We start from the raw sequence: 16,763 nt of genomic DNA on the forward strand, positions 1-16,763 counted from the left end.
TGTTGGTTTGATTCCAAATTCCGTATGTCTTTCCTCCAAAGGGGAACACGGTGGAAGGCAAGTCATCAAGAGCCTCGAGATTCCTGAATGCGGTTCCCACCAGAGGGTGGCCCAAGGTCTCTCTAGAGTGGTGGCAGAGCCTGTCTTATTCCCAAGACGGGGGGCCGGGGTGGCCTTGGTGGGTACAGGCTGTGAGGGCAGGAGGCTCTGCGAAGTCAAGTGTAACGGAAACGTCAGCTTGATTTTCCTCTGGGGGGTGGGAGGGGCCGCGGCAGGTGGCCAAGGGGAAGCAGGAGGGGGCTCTCCTGCCACTTTCGCTCAGAACCCTCTGAGAAGCATTTCCTTCCCTTTCTCTCACTGTAGTGCCAGCGATGCGCCTTCTCGGGTTTGGTGAGCTTCTCCAAACCAACACTTACCTGTTTTTACTTAGTTCAGAGTAGCTTGAGACTCGAGCCCAATACCAGCTGCCTGCCTGATGGTTGCTGCCTGCCTGGGGAAACAGCATTTAAATCAGAAGGAGCTGCCCCTGGCAAATCAAGGTGCTTTGTAGTTGTTTTTTTTTTTTTTAAGATGTTTCCTATTTGTTGAGTGAGCTCTTTTCCCATGGAAGAAGGCTGCTTTGCTGTGAGGGGGTCATCCTGACCTGATTTACCTGTTAACTCACCGTCGTGGAGGGATTAGGAAGCTTGTTATCCGCACATGCCAAGACCAGAGCAAGTAACTGCTGGCCCCCATATCTTCATCTCATCTGCTTCCCCCCATTTCTATAGGAATTTTGTCATCGGGATAGGAAAAAGGGGACCCCCCTTTTATGGTTCTCACTGGAATTTTTTTTAATACTTACTTATTTTTGAGAGAAAGCCTAAGAGCGTCCACAAGTAGGGGAAGGACGGGGGGTGGGGAGGGGGGACAGAGGATCTCAAAGCAGGCTCTGCACTGACAGCAGAGAGCCCAACATGGGGCTGGAACTCACAAACCATGAGATCATGATCTGATCCAAAGTCGGATGTTTAATCGACTGAGCCACCCAGGTGCCCCAATGCTTTTTATTATTTTTAAAATTTATTTTGAGAGAGAAAGAGAGGGAGCCAGTGGGGGAGGGGCACAGAGAGGGAGACAGAGAATCTCAAGCAGGCTCCATGCTGTCAGTGCAGAGCCTGATGTCGGGCTCGAACCCACAAACCGTGAGATCACGACCTGAGCTGGAACCACGAGTCAGACACTCAACTGACTGAGCCACCCAGGTGCCCAGAGACTATAACTTTAAAGAGTGGCTCCTCTAGAAGCTGAGCAAGACCCCAAGTGTCCCTTTTGTGTTTATGTTGGAAAGGGATGTTTATCCCTTCTCTTTGTGTGGGAAATCAAAGTGCCCCCAAAGACACAATAACTCATAGCCCAGTTCTCCCTTGACACAAAAACCTAGAAAAAGGTATTTTCCTGACCTGAAGTCTATCTGTGCTCCCTTTGTGGTTCACATGACGCACAACCTCATAAACACTGTATCTTTGGCTTGGGTTATTTCTGTTAGTTGTTTTCTGTTAACACCATCCTTTTTGCTTCCCTTCATTTCATACCTAGTAAGAGACAGCTTTTCCCCTTTCATCTGCCAGGGAACATTTCTAGACAGAATGTCCTGTCATCTTCTAAAGTAACAATACAATTCAAGGCAACAACCATTGTGAATGAAAATTACAAAACATAGAGATCATCTTGGAACTCGAAAACCGCAACCAAAAACTGAAGCCTTACTCCTCAGCCCCAGCCATCTGATCCCCTTGACTTCTGGGGCCACGTTTCTGGCATTGGTGAAAATATTGCTGGCATCAGTGGAACTTGACCAGATGTTAATTTCTACACTACCTCCTAAAACACGTGTTTACAAACTCAGAATATTTAGATGAAATCACATACGAACACTTGCCTGTTTTCGCAGCAGGGCTTTTAGATGATGAATATGTGAGCGCCGATGGGTAGGTTACACCCTTTTGGGGTTTACCTTCTGCAAAAAAGAAACAAATAATTTATTTGTAGAGCTAGAAGTTTTAGATGGTTCTATTCTGGTATGCTGATTCCCTCTTTCCTATTGATCTCTCTTGAGTTCAATAAATCCGTGGTCTCCCCCACCAAGCTGAATTGCTGATTACAATAAGAAAGGCAAGTGAGGTTTTGTTTTCCTATATAGCCTGTGTTTTATTAATATTAGAAAGGAAGCAATAATATCTCTGTGACTCAGAGTTAACATTAGCAACCCTCGTTCTGCCCATGAAGATGTGACATGTGAGCTAAGGTTTTCATATGTGTGGTGCTGAATGTTTAATTAGGTCAGTAGATGACTGTAAAAGCACTCCCCGTGCTCTCCTTCTGGATGCTCCAGAGCTCTGGTCACAAGCTGGCTGTGCATGAATGGCTCTTTCCCCCTTTCACGGACCCTGTGGGATCCATTTGAATTCCATGGCACTAAAGAAACCTAGAAGTAGGTTTCAAAATAAGCATTTGTTGCCCACCTAGGGAAAGAAAGTTTAGAGGCCAGGTGAGGAGAAGGAATGTTAATATGTATCAGGGAAAACAAAGGAGGCATAAAAAAGAAAAACGATGAGGTGATCGGAGCTGGGTAAGCAAGTACCAAGCCTGATAGGACTGGAAATTGCCCGGGAAAGGCTTTTGCGTCTAAAGCCTTCCTCCGCCAGGAAATGATGCCTACAATTCCACACAGGAGTTTTGCTCCGCAATGAGGTGGACAGTGTCACTTGGAATGTGGAATCTCCCTGGAGACTGGGGATTTGTCTCACTTGGTAACCGCTGAGACACTGCCTCAAGCGGTGGCTGGTAGGTAGGAGATGATCAGTTAGTATTTATTCGAAGGAGGAATATCTTCATGCTTAGATCTCTGTTACAATTTCAAATACCCTTAGGAGGGGTCCTACCTGGTATCTAATATTTGCATCTGACAGTGAAAGATTTTTAAATCTCAATCTAAGGAAATAGTTTTATAGGATGGGCTTGGGGACGAGATGGGGAGGAGTATTGAATGGAGAGCCCGAGCGGTAGAACAGAATCTAGTGCACGATTCTTGCCAAAAGCCCTACTGACACGAAAGGTTGTAGAGCCATGAAGCAGCCAGAATGATGGGGTCTCAGAAAGGACCTGGAACTGGGAATGAGAACATCTACGTTTCTGTTTGTATTTGCCATGTATTCTCTGCCTCAACCTCTGAGACTCTCATTTTTCTCATTCAGAAAATATGGACAATGATATGGACCAACTTACTATATATTAAGTGGTAGGGGTCTAATGAAAAAAAGAAGTTAAAATGTTTTGGAACTATGTATTACCAGAGAGATGCAAAGATTCTCTGCTGGTATGGTCTATAAATATCACTCAAAGTGGGGATGAGGCAAAATGTTTGGGCTGACTGAGTTATTTTATCCCATTAAAGTCACCTGGGAACAGTTTTCCAGGTCCCCTGCCCTTGACTGGGCCTCTTCCAAATTGTGATTGAGGTTATTTCGGGCCCAGGGAGGGCCCTATGGCCATTGGCCTCACTTGATCAACAGAGGGGACTGCAGAGACATGGTCTTCATCCGTTTACTGTTCTCACATTTAAAATCCTATGGCTTTTCCTGCTTCTATTCAGAAGGAAAAGGAGCATGAGCTCAGTTTTCTGAAGTGTGGATCAAAGAACAAATGGGCAGTATTAGGAAGTCCCTCTCTGACCATTCCTGTCCACGGACTGCCAAAAGATTGTGCTGACCAAAAAGGCATATCCTCTGCTTCCATCCCAGCCCACCAAAGTGAATTAACTAAAGGAGCACAGTGATGCGTGAAAATTAAAAATAAAAAGGTCATGGAGGCACCGGAGCCTTCAGAGGAGGATTCTGACACCATCCCGCTGAAGTTGGTGGCCTTGAGCTCCCAGATAGTGGGGAGCGTGGCTTGGCTGCTGGCCAGTGTTGCCCCCCCAAGTCACCCATTCAAAAGAGATCCCTACTCATTGCAGAAGCACCAATGTTTATTATAATTGGCAAAAAGTGTTTTGGTTAAATGTCACTAGGTGAAATGAGGGGACATGGAAGTTGAGTTTATAGGGAATAAGCTCAGTAGACTGATTTTCATTTAAAAAACCCAAAACATCTCTACTCTCTTGGAGTTAATTTTTCCTTTAAACCTCTGTTGGGGATTCTTGAATTGCAGGCTATGCATTTAAGATGGAAACACTCTTATTTAGCCAGGAGCTACTTGGTAAACACCTATGTGGGGATTACATTTCTCTATATACTTGACAAATTTGTAGTCTAGCTATTAGCATTTTCATATGGCCCCTGTTCTGAATTCTCACGGCACTGTGGTTGATGACTTTCCACTACCTGACATAGAAACCAGTTTAATTTGAACTCTAGGCTGCAGAATTCTGCAGGCAAGAGGAAATAGGAATTGCTCAAGTTGTGAAGAATCCTAAAAGGTCTGTTGGTAGTTCTATTAAAACTCTGAAAAAAAACCAACTCTGATCAATGGAGGATAGTAGGAGTTGGGGCATGGGATGCATAAAGGTACCAGAACACCATCCAGATGAGAAGACCTACTATATTATGAAACATTTTTCTTTTCCTTGCTTTGGGTGGTCTTCCACAGGTGGCTCCTCAGGAGAGTTTCAAGATTCCTAATCTTGTTGGCATGCCAGAAGCTTTGCTAGAATATAGTTTAAAATCATGTGAAACCTCTTTGAAGAAAATGGGATATGCAAGGCCCAGAATAAGGCCAAGTATAACACAAGGATACAACACTATGTTGTGCTCAAACACCAATGAGGACGTGCCAAAAAAGCCCAAAGGGCTCCCACTGGCTGAATTTGGAAAACTTGAACATCAAAAAGAATAATGATAGCCAAATTATGGAAAGAGTGCACATTTCCATCAATTGATGAATGGACACACACATACATACACATATACATACAACGGAATACTACTCAGCGACGAAAAAGGATGAAATCTTGCCATTTGCAGCAATGTGATGGAACTAGAGGGTATCATGCTAAGTGAAATAATCCAGAGAAAGACAGATATCAGATGATTTCACTCATATGTGGAATTTGAGAAACACGACAGATAAACATAGTGAAAAGGAAGGAAAAATTAGATAAAAACACAGAAGGAGGCAAACCATAAGAGACTCTTAAATACAGAGAACAAACTGAGGGTTGCTTGAAGGGTGGTGGGTAGGGGAATAGATTAAATGGGTGACAGGCATGAAGGAGGGCACTTTTTGAGATGAGGACTGGGTGTCATATGTAAGAGATGAAACACTGGGTTCTGCTCCTGAAGCCATGACAACACTGTATGTTAAATTAAGAAAAGAATAATGGTGATAATGGATTACAACATATTTTCAAAAACAATCCATGACTCCCTAGTGGTACTTGAAAAAACAGGTGTGCAGAGAGGGGAAAAACCCCTCTTCTTTATGTAAAAAAACTTGCTAACAAATGTGGAAGGAATGACAGAATTAGAACAATTATAATTTTGTAAATTCTAGTGTAATTCTTGCTAGTGCAAGGATCATCAATGGATGTTAAACCATTGGATGAATTTGTTGGGGAATGAGCTAGTCATGCTGATTTGAAGTATCTCCCTACAGACTGCTTATTCTTTACAAAGTATCTCTACCATGGAGAGATACTGTAAAGTATCCAAGCAGTCCAGTTTAGCATCACCGACAACTGGATAAACTGACATTATTGTGTCTTCTGATATGACCACTGTGATAAAGCACAATGCATATGCTATGATACTACCTATGTAGTAACCTTGGCGAAATATGTAACCTGAATCCAATCATGAGGACATGGCTGGACATGTTTGTGGTCCAGACTGGGAGACACAGTACTGGACAACTGGCTGGGACTTCAAAAATGTCATTGTCATTCATGACAAAAAAAAAGGTAGTGTGGTGGTAGATAGTTTTAGATAATTGGAGAGTTAATAGACATGACAACTAAAGGCAATGGATGATTTTTATTATTTATTAGACTGTGGATCTGGAAGGAAGGGAGGGAGGGAGGGAGGGAGACAGGGAGACAGGGAGGGAGAGAGGAGGGAAGGAGAGAAAAGTAGGAGGAGGAAGAAATTACTATGAAGACTAAGATAACTGGATACTATTGGGAAGAACTGTTTGTTAGATAACATAATTGTACCAATGTTAATGCTTTAGGTGTGGTATTGGTATTGTGGTTATTAGGAAAATCTGGTTTTTACCAGATGTGTGCAGAAGTATTGAGGGATAAAGTGTCATGATGCCTGCAGCTTATTTTCACATGGTTTAGAGCAAAATGTAGATAAATGATAAGTAGGTTAATAAAGCAAATGTTGGTAGGTGAAGGGAATGTGGATATTCATTGTAGTATTCTTTCAATTAAAAAAGTTTCAAAACAAAAGGTTGCGGAATTCACAATAGGAAAGGGAGGGTCATGATAATACAGATACTAGGTCACCTTTTTTCCCGTGAAATCACACTTGTCATTAGCTCACTGACATTACCTCATTGGAAGAGGGAGGAAAAGAGTGAAAATGTTATCTACAAAAATCCTAAGGAGCTAGATAGCAAGGACCAACGAGTGAAACAATCAATTAAATAAAAAGAAATCTCAAAATTGCAGCTCAGTTCTATAAGAGCCTATATCCCTTTCCATTTACCAGAAATATCAAGGAATGAGGTTCTAGATATGAGACATATTTGGCCTAACTAAAGGAGTAGTTCAAAAACCGAAGTTATTAAATGTAATTCATCTCATTAAAAGTTTGATTGGATTTATGGATAGCTGCAGTGTGTTTAAAATGAGCAATTGGAGCCTTTTAATATTTCCAGACTTTGTAGTGATTTATCACTGTAATTATAATTTATTGTTTCATGATCCTAATTATCAGAAGAGCTAATGCTTCAGACTTTTATGAAATGAGTTGGGCCATAAACTAAAACCAATAGAACATTGAAAAGAATACATTTCATCCCATGAGGTCACTTAAGCCAAGTGCCTGGGTAGGGCTGTGTTTCTCCAGTGTGTGGGCGTACCTGAGACGATGAAGGACTCTCTCCAGCGTGGCAGGGACAATGACTGGACACCATTGGAATAACTCCCCTTATAGCCAGATTGCCCAGCAACTTTCCGAACAAGTATTTTCCCTCCTGAATTATCAAGCACACCACTATGAAGAGAAAAAAAAAATTGAAGAACAGAAAAATATTCTTTGACACAGTCAACAGACTGATATCAAAGTAGCCTCCATCTTTATTTGAAGATATGAAAGAAAGAGCGAGATTAAGAAAAGGTTTATCCTGACCTTCAGTCCATCCCCCAAGAAGGGTGCCTTCATCCCATGGCCCAGCATCTGACCTCCCAGGTCAGATATGCTTCTCTTTCTTATTACAGAACCTGCTTGTTCCATTGGGCAGCAATTTCTGTTTGCCACCATGCCTCAAATTTCTCTTCCTTGGTTTGCTCATTCTAACTAGATCTTTTGAGTAATACTTCTGACAATTTCCAGTTTGGTTTTGTGACATCACAGAATGACTCCAGTTATTTCGGAGGGTGGCCATGAACTTTTACAAAGCAAATTATTCCTTTTATTTTGAGCAAGGGAAGGAAGGTGCGTGGCTATACTGAACTCATTAAAAAGAGTCCTGAAGGACTAGAAATTGTTTCTTTAATTTCTAGGATTTTGAAGGTTTTAGATCCTGATGTAACGGTGACTGACATATACACCTCTTTGCTTGTATGTGAAGCAGGGGTCCCATTCTGCTTCCTCAGAATCACTTCACATTGTCATTTCCTTGCCCCGGAGCCAAAAATGGCTCCTGTGGGTATCTGTGATTTATGGCACAGAGGGAACTAAAAAAGCACTTAGATTTGTTCTCATCAACACCCTCCCTTCCCTCCAGGAGTGAGAGTTGCCATTTCCTGCCCTCCCACCTTCATGAGCCAACAAGTTTCAAGACTCACCTGCTCAATGACCCAGAAGGAAAGATAGTGATAATAGTACTTGACATGTGGAGCGCTTAATTGATTTAAAATCATTCCCATGTGTGGTATCTCACCGGGTCCACCCAGCAAACCCCCGACTTGTGGCGTAGAGGCAGTGCTGTTGTTCCCATTTCACAGAATTGGGCTTGGACCAGCGGAGTGACTCAGGCCAGATTTTGTAACTAGTAAATTGGCAAGGCAGGGATTTGAACCCAGGTCTCGCTGACCTGGAATCCCGGGTCGGTCCCCCTTGGTCACAGTTGCCTCTGAGAGTCCAAAAGCACAGGCACCAAACTCCTCATCTTTCCAAATCTTTGCAACCCTGCCCTCCTTTCTCTCGGGGGCTCAGGATCTGTTACCTCACCAATTCCAGCTGCGGGTAGGCTGATCTCGGCTCCCCGGACAGAGCACATGGTTCCCAATCCGTGTCTGCTCCTGCTGCTCTTTTGCTCTGGAAAACCAGCTCCCACTTCTGCCTGACAAGGCCTGTGTTGCTCAGTGCCCAACCCTTTCTTCTCTACAGAGATTCTGGGAAGACTTTGCGGCATCCCTTCGTAATGATGCCTTAGAATGTTGTCTCACAACCGAGACTGATCGTATTTGGTCTTGTGCCATCTTCTAAAAATTTCTCGAGTTGCTTTTGTCTCCCAACCAGATTAGAAATGTTCGTATGGAAAAGGCAGTGTTTTAGGCTTCTGTGCTGGAAGGCCTGTCAGTGGTGTGTGTTGTGCCACTCACGCTGGCTTAGGAAAGCCAGTTGTTAACTTTTCAGGATCGTGGGAGTTGGTTCGCTTCCCACCGTAGCTTGACTCAGCCACAGTGGGAGTATTTATGCCACAGAAGCTGGTAAAATCAGAATTACCCCTGCGTTTGAGGAGCTGGTTGTTAAACATTTACAAGCACAGCTCTGGTGCGGCTGAAAATTCTAGTTATTAAAAAAAATTATCCCATGCTCCTTTTACTTATAATTAATGAGGGAATTAGAAATCACAATAACACTTATGTTTTTATTTTCTTCCCAAGAAATTATTCTGCCCTTGGTTTCATACTCCAGTGTATTCAGGAAATGTGTGTGTGCGTGCATTTGCTCCTGTTTAAGAGTCAGAAGAACAGGGGCACCTGGGCGCCTCCGTCGACTGAGCATTGGACTTCGGCTCAGGTCATGATCTCACAGTTTGCGGGTTTGAGCCCCGCATCAGGCTCTGTGCTGACAGCTCAGAGACTGGAGCCTGCTTCAGATTCTGTGTCTCCTTCTCTCTCTGCCCCTCCCTCGTTCACACTTTGTCTCAGTTTCTCAAAAATAAATAAATGTAAAAAAAAAATTAAAAAAAAAAAGAGAAGAACAGTAGCTGCCACCTAGAAGGAAGGGAAGCAAGTGAAGGGGGGGGGGTCTGTGTTGAGCTTCCCTCAGGCTGTTCAAGGAGATGGGAAGGGTGGGGGCAGGGGTGGTCTCAAGCTGGACAGGTCTGCTGATATCCCTTGTGAGGGTGAGGTAAGGCTGAAAACCTAGACTTTGGGGAAGATGTGATACCCAGCTAGGGTGTGCTCCTGAGATTTCCCTGTTGCAGACCAGACTGATGCCTGACCCTGGCGGTGGACTTAACTGGAGGATGTGGATCTTCCCAGATATTCTAGAGAAGAGTGGATACTGGAGAGGTCAATGGTCTGTGAACTACAGGTGCTAGTAGGCCATGGAGATGGAATGCACTAGAGACTTGACCACTGTAGGATACACTAGAGAAGAGAGACAGCCTGAAAGAGGCTGTGGTTTTGCTTATGAAGCAGATGGGAGTCATGGTACTTTGGAGAATTTAAGTACATGTGCCCTCATTTCTATCCTCACTCAGAGATAGGCACCTCATAAATATTCCCCAAAAGAGCAAAACAGTTTTACTTCTTTGCATTCCTTAGATGCCCTGCATGGTACTGGGCATGGCCTTCTCCTCCTCCCTATCCCTGGTATCCAGGGATTGGGCTATGCTGAGGGTCAGCTGCGTGGTTCAGAGAAAAGGGCCGTTTTGAACAGCTGCCATTCTCAGGGTGGGCCTCTGGTCAGAAATCAGCATGAAGAGGGGCGCCTGGGTGGCTCAGTCAGTTAAGCGTCTGACGTCAGCTCGGGTCATGATCTCATAGTTCACAAGTTCAATCTTCGTGTCCGGCTCTGTGCTCAGAGCCTGGAGCCTGCCTCACATTCTGTGTCTCCTTCTCTCTTTGGCCCCTCCCCACTCATGCTCTTGTCTCTCTCAAAAATAAACATTAAAAAAAATCAGCATGAAGAGTACTCTGCATGGGGATGGATGGCCTCCTCATCACCCCATTGGGCAGAAATCTTCCCCCTCCCTGGCACTTGGTCCTACTCTATGTATAGAGGTTAGTTCGGGACAAGATTGAGCCGAAATATGATGCCTCCAATGTGTTCATTATCCCTTTGGGTTGACAGAATCAAGGGAACCATTCGTAATAAGACATCTGATTATAATATATTGTATTAATATTAAATTCTAAAGCTAAATCTGAATTTCTAAACCAAAGTATGCTCTCTCCAGCTTCCCAGTTCTGACCGTGGGGACTCTGAAGGGACAATATGGGAGGACCCGTGTGTACTTTCTACTCATGTTCTAGGTCTTAAATCCTGCCTTATGAAGACAGACTCATTATGTTTGTGAAAAACAAAACTGAGAGTATCAAAAAACTCCTATCTGTTCTCCCTTAAGGTCTCCATTCATCCTCCCCAGGGACAGTTTCTGAATAGTTTCTGAGTAGTTTCGCACTAGATCAGACACTGGTCCAGAAAACTACAATGGCACTCGGTTGTTCAAGTAGCAAATCTTGTGTTCTGAAACATTCAAGCTCTTCTCCTCCGCCCCTCTACCCTCCTCTGTATTCTCTCCCCATGTTCTTTCCTACTCTCCAACCCCCAACATTGGGATTGCTGAGTCCTGGTCCTTGTCAAAACCCTTCTTATTTTCTCCCCAGTGGGGTCTCCATCCACCATAAAGCCATTCTCAACTCTTACTGGTCCAAAGTCTACATCTACCTCACATCCTCACTTGTATATTAAGCAGTGCTGGGACCCCTGCCCCTGTTCTTATGTACATATGTCACCTGGGCTCTGGACTGGAAGTCAGGGGACATGAGGTCTAATCCTGAATTTGCAACTAACTAGCAACTTAATTAGCTTCCCTATTTCTCAGCTCCTCTTGTAGCAAATGGGGATGTTAACCGCAGCCTCAGGGTCGAGATGATGCTGGAAGGAGGGAATCATAGCGCAAGGGATTACTGTGATTATGATGACATCTTTGTGAGGTTGAATGAACTCGTGTGACTCTGTCCTGCATGGGAAGCATGGAAAGGCAAGAGAGATCCAGCAAATGCCAGAGGGAGCAGAGTGCCAACCATCTGGATCACAGATGGGAAAATACAGGCAACCCGAAGACAGGCTCAGCCTCTGCAGCGGACCCTGTGTCCACACAGACGCAGCCTGGAGAGGGCCAATGGCGCTGGAGCTGACTGGGCATGCATGTGTATGGGGATGTGGGTGTGCATGCACATACGTGCAAGCACACGTGTGGGAGCACGCATGTGTGCATTCGTGCATATGCACGTGTGTGTAGATTTGTGTGCCCCTTTCCTTTTTGCAGATTTATTTCAGAGTGAAAGCGAAATATTTTTTTTCATAGTCTGGCATTAAGAAATAGTGTTTGGTGTAGTTTCTGTCCCTTTTTTTTTAAGTTTATTTACCCATTTTGAGAGAGAGAGAGCAGCATGAGTGGGGGAGGGACAGAGAGAGAGGGAGAGAGAGAATCCCAAGCAGGCTCCGTGCTGTCAGCAGAAGGAGCCCCACGCGGGGCTTGATCTCACGAACTGCGAGATCATGACCTGAGCTGAAATCAAGAGTCAGACACTCAACCAACTGAGCCCCCCATGCGCCCTTGGTATTGTTTCTCTTGAATGTTTCACTAGTTCTCCGTAATAGAGCGTTTGTAGTCCTTTTCCCATCGGAAAATCAGCTCATCATCCCCCCGCAGTGGCGGGGAAAAGAGGCCAGCCAACAGACTCTTCCAGTAATTCTTAAATCTTATTTTACACATAGACTTTGCTTTTGCTGCTTCCCCAAATTTCTGAAAAGCTGCTGACGACACACCTTCAAAGGGAGTGAATTTTACATCTTTGCCCCTCTGTCTGGCAGAGATACGACGGCACTATCACCTGACCGGTGTGCAGGAAGGAAAAAGATACAGAAGCCTGACTGATTCAGAAACTTCATCCGGCATCCAGGGGCCGAGCACTGACTCAGGGGCCGCATCTCAAAGTAGTCTCAGAGTGGTAGTTAAGAGCTGGACTTAGGTGCCAGTTCCCACTCGGGTACTTTCTAACAGTGCGGCTTTAGAAAATCTAGTCTGCCTCTCTCTCTCTCTCTCTCTCTCTCTCTCTCTCTCTCTCTCTCTCTCTCTCAAGATGTGGGCGGTAGTAGCAGCCACAGCGTTGGGAACTGTGAGGATTAAATAAGGTGACACAGGTGAGGCGCTTGACCCAGACCCATTGGCCTTTTTGTCAAAGGCGCTGCGTGGACACGCATTCCCCTGTGTTAGGACTCGCAGCCTGAGCAAAAGAGGTTATGAGCGTTTCGGGGCGCCTGGGTGGCTCACTCGGTCACATGGCTGACTCTCGGTTTCGGCTCAGGTCATGATCTCACAGTTGGTGAATTCCAGCCCCACACGGGGCTCTGCGCTGACAGCACAGAGCCTGCTGGGGAGTCTCTTTCCCACTCTCTCTGCTCTTCCCCTGCTTGCGTGCGCGCTCTCATTCAAAATAAATAAACAAACTTAAAAAAAGAAAGAAGGATGAGGATTCTGTGAAGGTCACTCTTGCCTCTCCTCATTTAGGCAGTGACTTAGTTCAAAACATGTCATGCTTCCTGTCCTCCTTCCTGGAGGACAGCTGACCAAGCAGTGCCACCTGCCACCCTCCTTCTCACGTGTCCTGTTCTACTTGTCTCCAGGCCATCGCCATGGCTGTGACACCACTTCTCTACACTTCTGTGCCTTGCTTAGTCACATCCTGATTATTGCCTTGTTCAGCACATACAGGTAGAAAAACCATGCTTCACGTCACCGAGAACTGTGGCTCCCTTGTCACGAACATGAGAGAGTAGAATTCTCCCCATCCCATGAAGTCAGTCCTTTCCCCGGAGGGCTGTGAAAGGAGACTCGGGGCCATGCTTGGCCTCTGCCTAATCCCAAGGGATAGGGTTGCCACACGAAATACAGGATGCTCGGTTACATTTGTAGAGTCTCATTTGCTAAAGCAGGCAGTCCTGCATGGCAGGGGGTGGGAGGGGTGGGGGGTGGGGGGGAGCCCTGCCCGCAGCCTGGGTGCTGGTTGTTAAGCCCCGTGGAGCTACCCACCTGTGAATCGCAGCACCGCACACGCTTGAGTAAGATGCGTAGATGTCCGTGCCATAAACGTGGTATTTGGGGTCTTGGCACCCTGCTGGACATTTCACAACGAACTCAGGATTGATGATCTTTCCGGCTTTGACATCACAGTTGATCTGAGGCACAGCTGGGAAAGCAAAATGAGGCCAAAATTACACCTAGGGGTATCAGCTTATACACTGGGTGGCTCTGTCAGGTCATACATGATCATTTACTTAATCTCTAAAAGCCAGGGCCTGGGCCGACCCTGGGTCCTCTCCATATAATGAAAGCAAAGATATAATTAGGACATTCCTCAGGCCAAAAGAACAACAGTGACCATCCACCGCATTTAACCTGCTGAGAGCAAAAACAGAGGTGGATTCTTGTGCTTATTCAGACAATTGAAAAGGAGAACTCTGGGAAAAGACCCACCTCCGGCGGGGGGGTGGGGGGGTCAGCAATGTCACTGTGGGTCTATGACTGGGGTACACTGGCTTTTCAGATGCTCTGGAGCTAGTTCGGGAAAAGAGGGAACTCTCAGACGACCTTTCGGGCCACAGGGAAGGTATTTCAGGGAGGGTAGATGAGGGAGCACGGGCTGGGGCCAGGCGGCCTGATGCATCAGAGGCTCTGTACTGGAGCCGGGTGGGAAGGTGGGGATGGGGGGGGGGGGGCTGGGCCGGGTCAGGAGTCTTGAGGGCTTGTGTTCTGCGCAGGAGGTGGGACACAGTGGAAGGTTTCTGGGCAGGGGAGACAGATAATGGAAGAGATCTTAGGTCATGGTCCTAGACAGGGGTCCTAGGTCCGGGCTCAAGATGATAGTAATATTTACTCATCTGCCTCAACACATGATGGAAAACTAGGATCCTCCCCACCCCCATCCCCTCTGCAGAGCAGCCAGGGGAAGCTCAGTCTTTCCTGTCTCCTTTGTCGTTCTTTGGCTTTGTGACGGCCATTGCCAGACTAGCACCATCCATCAGGCAAGTGTTCTAGAGCCGAAAGCTTGTCTGGGAACGAGGTGAGGTAGGTTCTCCAGGGGCAGCAACTAAAAGGGGATGTAGCTGTATCTTCCTTGGAGAAATTTCCCTCAGAAACTCTGAAGGACCAGGTCTCCTGGACGATACTATACTGGTGCCCTTGCAGCTGGGAAATGTATTCCATTCAGGGCCCTGTTCTCCAGAAGGGATTCTGAAACATGAGCACAGTTCAAAAAATAGGCAGAAGCTCAGGAGGTGTCTGTAAACCATCAGGTGGGAGGGCTGGCTGGCAGAACGAGTTGTCTGGCCACAAGGAGGCGAGAATTCGGAGGCAACAAGTGATTGCCGCCTTCACACGTAGGGCTGGTGTGTGCTAGGACACCAGAGGAACAAGCTAGAACTGAAGGAGTGACTTTCCATAGAGGCAAATTTTGCAAAGAAGAACCTTCCAGTGATCGAGGTTGTCCTTGAAGGAATGGGCTGCCTTGTGAAGCGGTGCGTGAGCTGAAGTACGCAAGCAGGGACTGAAGAGTTGAAGACGAGATTTCTCCATTGGGTAGGAGGTAGAATCAAGCCCCGCCCAGGGCTAAGAGTCGGTGAGGACATGCATGGAGCCAGGATCTCTGCCAGGCCACCCACCCTCTCCCTGGGTTACTGAGATGGTCTCAGAGTTGTTAATGGCTTCCAGCTGTACCCAAAACTCTCCCCACCCACCCCCCACTCTCTCTCTTTTAACCCTTATGTACTTGAATGGAGCAGAGTTGCATTTCTCTCAGACTGCAGAGAGAACTGATGTTAGAACTTCTGCTCTTTTCCTAAACTCCTCCCAGACGATATCGGAAGCCCTCCTCCCCCGGGGGGCGGGGGGGGGGGGTGCTGAGTCTGATCACAGGCTAAAACAATTTGTGGTCTAGGTTAAGAAGCGGAGTGCTGTGCTCAGAACAGCCTGTGGTTTTCTTCTCCCTACCACAGGTTGCCTCCTCTCCAAAGCTATTTTCCTTTTATCTTTCATTCTCTTAAATCCTGATACTCAAGTCTGCATTTACTATTTTGAGTCTCAGAATATCTTTTTTTTTTTTTTCTTTTGTAAGCAATTTGGGGGCTGAAGACGCCAGTGTAGTGTCTCCTTAAATTAGTTAATTGATCCCTGGGCGTAAGTGGACGTGTTCGGCTCTCCTCCCTTCCGCACACCACTTCCCCACCCCCAAATGCATCTGCTCCTTTACATGGACACAAAACGGAAGCATGCCTTCTTGGTTCTTAGGGATTTGAACTAGGAGGTGACCAGCTCTGCGAACTGGGATTTAATGTGGATGTGACTTTGGCTCTCCTGGAGGCCAACCCAAATCTTCTGGAGTGGAATAAATGGGGGTATATCTGGAAGCTTATTGCCTGAGTATTACACAGTGACCAACGCTATTGAAAGACTTTAAGGTATACACAACACACGCAAAGGATTTTCCATGAAATAGTTGCTTCAAAAAGACAAGTGGGGGGGGGGGGAGGACTGTCACACGGGAATATTTTGCTTCCTGCTAATCAAGTTCCCCTTTCCCTCAAGGGGTGTTTGTTTCATTTTTTACAAAGGCCTGGAAGTGCCCTAAATAAGCTCTGTTTTAACTGCACCCAATTGGATTAGCAAAATCAGTGAATTAACTCAACCCATAGCAGGGAAAGATGAAATCAAGCACATATGCTCATGTACTTTGGAAAAACAGAATGCAATGGCAAAGTGTGGCTAAAGGTCAAATATTTGTTAAATTTGTACAGAAAGTTAAGCTGGAGAGAGTGAGCTAATTAAAAGTAATTGCCCAAATCACTGGAAAGTGTAATGTCTGAATTCAGCCTCAGGAAGAAGCAGCCATTTGCATTTTGGGGGCCACTTTTCTTTGAGTATAGAAACCACAGTTTGGTTCTTTAAAGTATTCCCCCAGTTATTTGTGAAGTAGTCTGTTTTCTTGTAACCTCGAAGAATCTTTCATCCATCCACTTATAGCCCAAAGGAAGTGATTTCTCTTTGCATTTCCTCTAAATACTTTTGAACCACTCTGATCTTACAGCTTAGGTTTTCCTTTCCTTTTTCTTTCTCTTTTGTTGTTCAGGTTCATTTTCGTATCTCCCTTCACCCTTCTCTGGGTTTTATCTCAACCGTGCAGAACTAAGACTTCCTTAAGAGGACAAGACAAAATTAAGGCAGCTCAGGAAGTATCATCCTCAGGTCTGAGGGGAGGAGGAAGACCTTTGGCAAATGCCTGGTGAGGGGGGTTGGCAGCGTGCGCTGCTTCCCCACTGTCAACCTCAGAGGATAACCTAGAAGTCATCAAAAGGTTTACTGCCAGCAACGTTTGAAGA

The 16,763-nt window shown here is 45.7% G+C and overlaps 1 protein-coding gene across 3 annotated transcripts in view; it reads right to left on the bottom strand.

Annotated features, from left to right (window-relative positions):
* The window catches only part of VIT (vitrin), a 109,854-nt gene that overhangs the window by 52,625 nt on the left and 40,466 nt on the right, over positions 1 to 16,763 (bottom strand). For all 3 annotated transcript variants that reach the window (XM_042982175.1, XM_007082426.2, XM_042982176.1), the window contains exons 4-6: positions 13,423 to 13,579; positions 7,066 to 7,199; positions 1,922 to 1,999 (exon numbers count right to left, since the gene is read on the bottom strand). In XM_042982175.1, the coding sequence (XP_042838109.1) occupies positions 1,922 to 1,999; positions 7,066 to 7,199; positions 13,423 to 13,579 (369 nt within the window). The remainder of the gene's footprint in view (positions 1 to 1,921; positions 2,000 to 7,065; positions 7,200 to 13,422; positions 13,580 to 16,763) is intronic.

Source organism: Panthera tigris, chromosome A3 (assembly GCF_018350195.1).
Source record: "Panthera tigris isolate Pti1 chromosome A3, P.tigris_Pti1_mat1.1, whole genome shotgun sequence".
In the NCBI taxonomy this organism is placed as follows: domain Eukaryota; kingdom Metazoa; phylum Chordata; class Mammalia; order Carnivora; family Felidae; genus Panthera; species Panthera tigris.